This window comes from Plasmodium malariae, assembly GCF_900090045.1.
Source record: "Plasmodium malariae genome assembly, chromosome: 13".
NCBI lineage: Eukaryota > Apicomplexa > Aconoidasida > Haemosporida > Plasmodiidae > Plasmodium > Plasmodium malariae.
In genome coordinates this window covers 2,899,824-2,911,709 of record NC_041787.1, presented here as the reverse complement: position 1 = coordinate 2,911,709, position 11,886 = coordinate 2,899,824, and the positions used below count along the sequence as shown (strand labels likewise).

Genomic DNA, 11,886 nt, shown 5'->3' with positions numbered 1-11,886 from the left:
TTTTTGTTCCATGATGTAGTTTTCCAAAGTTGTAATATATACGGAAAGAATTGTACTTATAATAATGTACTCTACATTCAATATAAAATCTCACTATATATATTTTTTCAAATTTTATGTATTAATTTTTCATATATAATAATATACTTATAGCTAAAATACATTATACAATACGGACCAAAATATAATACCTTTAAAAATATATTAAAGACTATTAATATTTATGGTATAAATAAAGAAATATGTTTAAAAATAAAATTCTATAATTTTAATTCATTCATAAATATTGAAAATGCGTAAATTAATTTTTTAACATAGTTTAGTTATTACAACTGTTTCTATGGAAATTTTTCATTATGAAAAAAAAATATATGTTATTTAAATATTTCGTGTTACTTATTTAATTTAAAAGATAAAATGCATAGAAGATATATCTATTGAAATATTTAATATATTGCGATAATAAATTCTAATTATAATAATTTTACCTAATTTTAATTTTAATTTTTAGGATTTCATACTTTTGAAAAACATGTTATTTATTCTGTAAAATATAAATTGCTATAACTATGCAGTATTTGTAAGAATTAATGAAGTAACCAATAACGTGTTCAACTTTTTTTTCAGTGAAAATTAACACATTTTTTAGTTATCACATATACACGTATATTATGTTTTGATTTACAATATATATAGAACGTTTAACTTATAACGTACTATTAAACATATGAAAAAACATATATATTTAAAAGGTAAATAAAATCTTAGTTTTTATTTTTCGTATATTTTTAAAAAATTTAATTCTTAATAAAATTAAATTTGTATCATTATTTATAAATGAACATTTTTTAAGTTAATCCCCTCAATGTTTTTGTTTTTTTTTTATATATATGTATTTGAAAAAACACGAATACTTTAGAAAAATAAAAAGGGACTCAGTAAAATTAGTATATGGCTGCTTCTTACGAACATAATTAAAAAATATTCAAAATAATATAGATATATCTGTTAGATGTAAATATAGCTTATTATATGTAAATTAGAAATAAGCAAGTGCATCAATATGATTTTCCATAATATATTATTCAGTAATTTTTATAATGATAATTTCACAGATAATATATTAGTTTTTGTTTGTTCTATTATAAACATGTTTTTTCAGAAGTATTATTTCACAGATACAGATTAAACAATGAATACAAATAAATAAAACTTAATTTTTTTTAATATTATTTATGGCAAAACAAATGATCTGTTTCATTATTTCCTCTGCATACACGATATAAACCATATAAAGACAATTTTAATATTATTATATTAGCAAAAAATTACTACAAAAATCCTAAATTTTTTTTTATTATATTTTTTTTTTAAATATTATTTTTCCAGCGAATAAATTAAGAAATTAAGAACAAAGAAAAAAATATATGAAATATAAAATACTATTTTAAAGTTTGAAAAAAAAAAAAAAATATATATAGTAAAATAAATATAATCACTTCAATATGTACTAAACAAGGCACAATAATTTATAATTTAAAAATATTAATTTTATTCTTTTTTGACTTGAGAAATTAAAAAAATTTTATAGTAGAAAATAATAAAAAATATAAAGTAGAATTATTTATAATTAAAATATAATTTAACAAATTGATGCAATAAAATAATATTAATTGCGGTTTTATATATTAATTTAAATGCTCAAATATACATTTTTAATTGTAATTTGCATATAAAATGACATATATATATTAATCCATAATAATTAATTCAGATTAAAAATACATTAAATTGCAAATTAACACACTCTCAAATATTCAAATTTACAAAAAATATAGAAATGTATTTTTTTTACATTTACATATAAATTTAACTGCGTACATATAGATCTTACATTAAATCTAAGTGATTATTCATATATTTAATATGCAATTAATGATATTACAGGTATTACGTTGAATTAAAAACATTTTTACAGAAATATACACATTCCTTACCATTCATTGAATGCTTCCAAGTACTTAATTTTTTTATGTTTTATAACATTTTTGTAACAATAAAAAATTCCTATTATAAGTATAAGACCCATTAATATGATAGGTACACAATGCATTAGAATACTTTGGGCTTTGTATAATGCTGAAGGATTATTCGAAAAATAAATGGACCATGAAGTGTTCGGTGTAGCTCCAGGGAGTGCACTCGAAGCCCCCTGACCAGCTGACGTACCTTTATCTAATAACGTAAATAATGCCATCAATATGTTATCAATAGATAAATCTAATATAGGTATTATTAATAGTGACAAGAACAGTAATAAAAGTATACAAAGTCGTAATCTGTATTTTTTACGTTTTAACCTTTTATAATCCTTATCATTAATTAACATTATTTTTCTAAAAAAGTCTTTATCATCAAGTCCATTCATTATTTTTTTTTCATAATGATTATATGATTTATGTAACATTGTACATTTATTTTTCATAAGTCTCTTAATTAATTTTTCCTTAATTAATGCACTTCTATATAATTTTTCTTTTTTTTCTTCATCCCGTTTTTCATTTTCAATTGTAAATAAATGTTTGTTCTTTTTCTTTTTATTATATGGTATCTTTAATTCTAAATCTCCAACATTTGAAAAAATACCCTTATCACCTTTTTCTAATAATCGATAAATTCGTTCATACAATTTTTTACCAGAGCCATATTTCTCACACAAAATTTTGTTAAAACTGCTCTAAAAAAAAAAATGTAAATACTTCATATATAAATGGATAAAATATTTCTATACTAAAAAATAATAATTAATAAAAATAAACGGTAAATATATGAATAATATAAATAGACTAAAAACGATTAACCATACCTTGTCACTGTAAAAATGAAACGCCCAAATTAAAAGGCTATACATAAAAATTTTGATGAAATAGATAAACTTAATATTTTCCTTCATGTTATAGATATCTAATACTATAATATATAAACAGAGAAAATATTAACATTTAATTATAAACTTCCAACAGTAAAAAAATAACTCTTTTATTTTTATTATTATATTTTCTTAAAGAATTAACATATATAGTAAATTTTACTACAATGTCAAAAAAAAAATTACTAAAAATAAATACTATATAATTAATATTATCTATAAAAAATTAACTCGAATTAAAATTACACAATTTCAATTCATATATATATATTCAAAGAGTATAATTTAATTTAACATTAAAGTAATTAAATAATTTTTTTTTATGCCTTTTAATTATATGGAATCTTGAATTTATTTACATTATACAATGTATAAAATATAGATATATGCTATTGTTTTAGGTATTTCTAGAATAATTACTAATTTTAAATTTTTCTACTAATTATTATAATTTTAGAAATATTATATATCGGAAAAATTAGTTATAATGGATAACGAAGGTTATTTACTACAAGAATGAAAAAAAGTTAATAACATATTAAAAAAATATATATTTTGTGAAAATTTTATTGTTTTACTAATTATAACACATTCTTTTTCTTATGGTGTATAATATATTTAAAATATAGTATTCGTAACTTAATGAATTCTATATGATTAAAATATATATGTTAAATGTATATAAATAAATATATTTTTTTTTTTTTGTAATTTTAGAAAATTTTATTTTTCATTTAAAAATAATATGCACATTTATTTTTGAACGAAAAAGTTTTATATACATATAATAAATTAAAAAAAATCTTTATATTAATTATATATATTTAGAAAAAAATATCAATATAGTAAAAAACAAATAAGGTATTAAAGGTAAAGTTTGCATAGTAATATTGTAAAATCTCCTGTAAATTTAAAAATATATCAGAAAAAATATAAATACAAATTATGTACAGGAAATACAATGTACATAAAATATATGAAAGCATAACAATGCATATTACTACTACACATGCTTTAGTAATGTTTATATTGCTAATGTTAGAGCGAATCTATAATTTTTTATATATTCTTTTAAAAATATATAATTCCAGGAATATGTCTTGCAGTTGCATCATAGTAAATTGACATATATATATAAATAAAAAATATTTTATAAAAATTAACATTATTATCTTTATAATCTTTTAATATATATAATAATTTAGTTATAACATTTATCAAGTCTCTAATTTAGTTTGTATAATATATTCACTCCATTTATATGTCTCACTTTTTTATTATCGAACAATGTTTCCCCATGTAATGCATTTTAAACTTTTATAATATCCTATAAGTAAAAATTATATAATAAATTATGAAAAATAAGTAAACTTTATAATAAAGCTTTTATAAACACATACTTATAAATTTTTTAATTTTTAGCAATATCCATAGTTCCTAATCTTTTTTTGATCTGTTTTTTTAAAAAATAAATCTGAATTCGTCTAATTTATTTATGATTTCTAATTTAATACGTTTTACACAAATTCTTTAATTTACCGGAAAATATTTAATTTTTTCCTTACTACATATATATGCCACACGACCAATATGTATATATATATCAATAAAATACACATGCTTTACTTATTATGCCTTATTAATATTTAGTATATAATATTATTAATATTTAATATTTGTAAATAAAAGTTTATTAATATAAAATAATAGTAAATTCAAATTTCTAAAATATTATTCCATATTTACAATAAATATATATCTCAAAATCTACAAAAAAATAATTTTATCATTTAAAAGTTCAATATCTATAGAATTTGTTGTATTATTTATATGTTCCCTAACATTATTAACTTAAATAAATCTGTGATTTTGTTTTTCTATAAAAATGTTGCTTGAAAATTTCCCCTTTTTTTTATATATTTAATACGGATTATTTTTTTTCTAATTCTACAAAATTCAATTAATTCAATTAATATATATACTGTTCGTATCTATGATGTAATATATACTATATTTTATAATAGCCATATATATATAGATGTATTATACAAAATTACAAAAAATATTCTCATTGGTAAAACTTTAAAAATGAATACCGTATTCGCAATAATCGCATAATCAACCTTTAACGTATAATTATCTTAACATAAGTTAATGAATCACATGAACGTACTACATAACAATGATATTCAGTTTCAGTAAAATCCTCATTAGTGCATCCGGTATCTCTAATAGAAGATCCTTCTGATTCCACTGTACATGAATATATATCATTATTTCCAGTTATTATATTAACATTTATTGAAATATATATTATATTATTTTGTCTAAAAATATAAAGTATTCTACTTAAAAATGTGAATGCTCTAAAACAAACATTCTAATATTTGAAGGCAATATATTACATCATCATAGTGTTGTATTTACAAATATGTAATATTTTTTATTACTAGTTTATAATGTTTAAATATTGATGTTATCTTCAAATGAAAAAGAATTACAAAGATTTTGAAAAACCCGTTTAAGCAAAATGACCATTTAACTGATAATGTTCTAAACATAATTAAAGATATATAAGTGATAGTAAGTTTTATATGACATATCGTACTGTAATATATACAAAATTATATTATTTAACAGTGTTAATCTTTGGGCATATAAATTGAATTACTTAATTAATAGAAGTGTATTTAAAAAAATATAAAAGAATGGGTTTGAAATAATTTTTTTAATAATAATATTACAAATGTAACAGTATATATTTGATGATGATTCTAACAGAATTACAAAAAACTCTTATATAAAGGTCCTTTGATATATTTTATCAAGACAAAAAAAAATATGAAATGAAAAGACAAATGTTTTATATATATATTTATAAGTTATGAATTAGAGAAGCAGAAAATAGTAAACAGCATTAATTTTACTTTGATATTCATTATCCATATTTTTGATCAAAATGAACATGATTAAGTTACGTACTATTTCTTATAAGCAACCCATATATATGATATGTATAAATCTTAATATAAAAGAAAGAACGATTCAATAATTGAATAATCGTAACGTGAAGAGTAGCTGTAACGGAAAACCGTAATTATAATTAAATTAACAAAAATTTCGTAACAAGAAGAATATCATGTTATTTAATATATGGTTAATTATACTCAATAACTTATATTCTTATAATTATATAATAAGAAATTTAAGAATTTATGGAACTATTTTTCTGAAATACCAGTGTAATAGACATACAATTTTATATTAAATAAATTATAGAGATAGTTATAATACATAAACCAAGAGGACTAAAAGATATTAAATGAAATTTTAAATAGTATCACATATTTGCCATTAAAATAGGGTACATCCACATAGTTTATAGAATTATTATTCAAATTACATATTAAGACAAGTTCCCTCAATTCTGTTATGTGGTCATATATTAACGAGTATAGGCAAAAGAATATTCTTAAAATTAAAACATGTTTTTAAGAAAATAATTTTATTTATAATATTTTTACTATATATTTTTCGTTAAATTTTCTATTACTATTATAATATATAAATTATCAAGAATTGTCTCATAAAATTATATGTACGACAAATTTAAGTACATAAGTACTTTCTTGTAATAATATATTTCACAGATTCTACATTGTTCTTTATGCGTATTAAAATAGAATAAATTATATAATGTTATTTAAAATCGCTAATTCATGATAAATAGACTTAAATTTATGAATAATCTCGTCTTCATCCTCTTCTATCACATAATTATATGTTGATATTCCATTAGTATATTTCACACAAAAAATTTGCATATTCAATATTATTTTAATATAAAATGTCATTATTTATAAAAACAAAGTATCCATTGTGGTATAAAAAGATATATAATAATTCGTTTAAATATTTTTTTAATTTTTGATTACTTTAAATTAAATATCATGAGCTTACCAGGTTATTATGCAGTTAATTTAATTATGTATTAAAACATAATAATTAAAATACATCCACAAAAAAATAAAAATATATGAAATAAATAAACACTAATTTATATAAATGAAATCAATTATTATTCGTTTTTCCCATTATGTTTTCAGATATTTGAAAAAGCAATATTTTGTTCTATGTTACCACATATTCATGCACTATTGTTTCTTCTTTATATATAATAATTTTGCTATTTTTTTAAATAATAAATTCAAATAGAAAAATATAAATATACAAAAACTTAAAATATGGTAAATTATTTTTTCGCATAATGAAGCACGTGCGGCTATTAAATAAAATTAAAAAAATAAAATTTGATAGTATATAAGAGATTAAAAAAAAAACAAATTTTATAACAAGCAATAAAAAAATTTCATAAAATTAAATTCTACAAAAAAGATAAATTAAATGTTGAATCATTAATATAAATAATTATTTAAACTTAATCCTAATAACTTAATTATTTAAGTAGTTACAAAAGTTTACGGTTAATATATTTTTTATTTTTATATTTTTTTCTTTTAAATTTTGTAATCACTTATCTTATGTATTTATTTCAAAATAAACATTAAAAAAAGAAATAGCATACGTATAATATAATAGAATAACCTATGGTTTTCATGATACTTTTAAATTGTTCTGCAGTTTAATTTAACTATATATGTCTCAAACAATGTCATAAAATAAGGCATACATTCCTTTGACTTTCATGCTAATTTAATTTTAATTAATAGTGTTAAAAACATATTTTTGATAAGTTAACAAGTATAAAGAATACCAAAAAATAAATATCTTTTTAATCTATTTATTATAATACATCTATGAATAATTAGAGAAAATTAATTATTATTTTTTTTATTTCCTGTATTATTTAATGTAATATAGCATTACATTTACAAGGATTTATGATATTATTATTTTTTATTACAAATTCATATTTATTTTTACATTATTTTAATCATATATTATAGTACATTTTTCTATATATATATTCCAATATTTTTACATATTTTTAACAATTAGCCAAACATATATTAACTAATTATTATAAAGAAATATAAATTTTATTGATTAAAAATTATATCAGATGAATTAAATAATATTCAAAATTTCTACTACATATTTACAGAACTATATATATATATATATATATATTAAATTTAACAATTTTAAAAATACCCAATGTTATAATAAATGCAGTAATTAGTTAAACTTCAGATTATTGATATATATAATATTATATGTCATAGGTACATATTAAAGGTATATACTTTCCATAACTATAAAAGTAATTTAGTATAATTTCTGTATTATTAATTTTCATCTCTATAGTGATATAAATATAAAAAACTAAAAAAAAATAATTCTAATAATATTATACTTATAACAGAATTAAATAACAAAAGGAAAATAATAAAAGGACAACATACTATCAATATTGATAGTAAATTTCATTATAAAATATTTATCATCGGAAAAATAAAAAAATAAAAATATATACATTATAACAAGTAATAATATTTATGTGCAATTTCTTGTATTAAAAAAAGAAAAAAAAAAGACCTATTACATATATGAATAATAATTTTATACATTAACGTTCATATAACTTATTTATGTACATATATGTAATTTTTTATCGTTAACTATATGAAATTTTCTTTATAAAGAGAAGACAATTTATATGCAAATATATTTATTTCTATGATTTAATATTACTGCATTGTAAGGATATATCTGTTGCTGTGACATATTAATTTGAGGTAAAATAAGTTAAGAAGCATATAAATTTTAATGTATTCAAATATTTTATTATTCTCACATATATTCTTTTGTAATTGATAATTTTATACTATCTGTTAATATGTATTTATTTTAATATTATGCTATTTATAAATATTAAGGTAACTATTTGAATTTTTCATCAAGTTTGTTATCTGCAAGAGCTTACGAATATAATGTAGAATCATCATGGAAAATTGTTTTCATTCGGTAATATTCGCTGTTTTCTAATATTTCTAAATTTTCTAATAACTTATTTATTTCTTACAAAAAAAGTGATAATACAACATAATGATTAGTTCTTAGATAATTCCTAATAAATATTTTTTACTTAGAATGTTTATGGATTAGGTAGCTCCGCAGGATCATATCTGACCCACCGGAAATTTAGAAATATTAGAGAACATATTAATAGAAAAACAGCTTACTTAAGGACAGAGACAAATAGAGAAAATTTTAGAAAAGAATGCTTAGAATTGGCTGATTATCTAATTAATGAAAAGTCCGCGCCACAATACGTTCATCAAGGTACATGGGAAGAAGGACTTAAGAAATGGCTTTATTCTAGCTATAAAGGTTTAACTAAATATGGAGGATGCCCTATGATTTTGGAAGAGACTGATAAAAATGTTTTGCAATTAGCACATGATGCAGACGATTTTTGTGAAAAAAAAAAAATATATATGGAAGGGCTGAAACAGTTTAAACAAGGGAATAGTAACTTATATAAATGTAGAGGTGATTTGGAATGTACAAGACAATGTACCGAATACAAAACATGGTTTGAAGACAGAAAGAAGTATTTTGGGAGTCAAAGAAACTACGTTAGGGACAATTACAAATGTATTAAAACAAAAAAACGATTTCCAACAAGCACCTGTGACATACTTAATCCTCAAATATTTAGAAACATTCCTAAATGCTCAGAATTGAAAACAACTACATTTAAAGTAGAAGAAACTAAAACAGATGAGAAAGATTCACAAAAACAACTTTTAAAGACAAAAGAAGAATTATTCACATCGCAAGATCAACCTTCACCCGAAGCTCAACCTTCACCCGAAGCTCAACTTTCACCCGAAGTTCAACTTTCACCCGAAGCTCAAACTGCTCACAAATCTCAACCCACACAAGAAATTCAACCTCAAAACGAACCTGATCTTGAAGTTGAAAAAATATCAAAATATAAAGATCAAACTGTAGAGACTGAAGTTTATAATAATAGAGATGCACAAGATACTCAACCTGGAATATCAGTACACACTGAAATATCCAATTTGTTAAATACAGAAACACAAGATCAGTTAAAATTGAAATCTTCAGTACCACTAGTATCAACCGATCTCTATAGCACTCAGACTATTCCATTTCATCAAGGACAAAAACCTACCTTAAATTCTCCCTCTTCAACTATATCCCTTGAAAATTTAGGTACCATTAATGCTAATTAATTTTCTATATTTAAAATAATACAGCACATAATATTCATATTTAAAATTCAGTTACAGATCCAACAGAAAATATCTATAAGACATACATATCAGCTTTTTTAATAAGCTTTCTAATTATAGTATTTTCCCTTTTTATTAAAGTAAAATAAAAAGTAAATATTAAATATAATATAAGCATTTTATTATAGAAATTATATATTATATAAAACAATTTGTTGTTAAATTACAGTACTCAATATTTGAAATGTTTAAAAAAAAAAAAAAAAACATAAGAAGACAAGTGAAATTTCTGAGATTACTAGTACCTTCATTGTCTAAAGATAAAAATAAACATTTAACAGATGATCATTTAGAACACCCAATATATGATGAGAATGAAATCATAAAAAAAATTAAAATAAATGAAATTACAAAAAATATAAACTCTTCAAAGAAAAAAAAACATAGGTCGAAAACTATAATAGAAGTACATATGGAAGTAATTAAAGAATGCAAAAATAAAGAATGGGAAAACGACAAAGAAGCGTTCTTAGAAATATGTATAGATGAATTAGCAAAAGATTATTATAGAACCAATCCTAACTTAACAGATGATGATCTAATAAAAGAAAATATTAAAAGTAGCAATGATATTAAAAAACAAAATATTCAATGGAATAAATGGATAGAAAGATATAGAAATATTTCTGAAAAATTGAAAAAAGAAAACTGGTTTAATAATTTAAAAAATGAATGGAAAAAAGAAAACGCTTACATACAAGATATGCAAAAATTAAAAAAGAAAGCTTCTAATGAAAATCATTATGTTCCATTTTTAGAAATAGAAAAAGATCTATGGAAACAGTGGATATCTAAAAAGGGTATTATTATAGTACAATATTTGGAACAGGATGCCTTTAAAAAATTGGGAGAATATTTTCACAGTATGTCAGATGAATATTTAAATGAAGATAATAAAAATTATGTATCACTAAAAAATATAGAAGAATTGCAGCACAAAGAAAATTATGAAGTATTATATAAATATATAAAAACAAAATTATTAACAAAACTCTGTATTCTAGTGCTTATGTCGATATTAGAAGAATGTAAAAAGGAGATGAACTTTGAAAGTATGGAATCATATTTAGATAGTTCCATAAATGAATCGAAGATGGAAGAATATTCAGATAAAAAACAAGAAATTATAGAAAATACAATAGAATATAACAGAAATAATTTAGAAAATACACGAAATGAAGAATTCCATACTCACATAGGGAATGACAGTTTCAGGAATGAGATAATAGACTGGATAAGAGAAGATGACATATATGCAAATTCTATAGTTTATGATGGGACAATGGAAAAATCCGATGAAATAGCAGAAAAACAGTTTTTATAAATTAACACGTATGCATGCATTATATATTTAAGAGAAAAATATTTTTGCCAAGAAAATATATTATTTAAATTTTGTAAGGTCTGAAGGAAAAAAAGAGTAATAATGTAAATTAATGAATAATATAACAGAGAAAATCAAGAGGAAAATATGCAATTAGAAATCCAGGTGTTTAAAATATATTCTATCTATATATTTTTTTTTTATTTATGCAATAATATCCATTAGAGTTTTATATTAATACTCTATTAAGCAAAATTAGTCATATTTTATTATATATTAAAAAAAAGGAAATTAAAAAAATAAAGTTAAAATTTCCAGAAAATATTAAACTTGTAAGAATGAAA

General features: G+C 20.1%; 2 protein-coding genes across 2 annotated transcripts; one reads left to right on the top strand and one right to left on the bottom strand.

The window, feature by feature from the left end:
* Positions 1-1,993: 1,993 nt before the first annotated feature.
* On the bottom strand, positions 1,994-2,953 carry PmUG01_13066500 (Plasmodium exported protein, unknown function; the record flags this gene model as incomplete). The annotated part of the gene is made up of 2 exons (XM_029007637.1): positions 1,994-2,737; positions 2,867-2,953. 2 exons carry the CDS (start codon positions 2,951-2,953, stop codon positions 1,994-1,996), a joined length of 831 nt encoding a protein of 276 aa, XP_028864006.1.
* A 5,943-nt stretch (positions 2,954-8,896) lies between these two features.
* Positions 8,897-11,542, top strand: PmUG01_13066400 (STP1 protein; the record flags this gene model as incomplete). Its single annotated transcript, XM_029007636.1, has 3 exons — positions 8,897-8,917; positions 9,043-10,138; positions 10,347-11,542. The coding sequence occupies 3 exons, from the start codon at positions 8,897-8,899 to the stop codon at positions 11,540-11,542; spliced, it is 2,313 nt and encodes a 770-aa protein (XP_028864005.1).
* Positions 11,543-11,886: the final 344 nt, after the last annotated feature.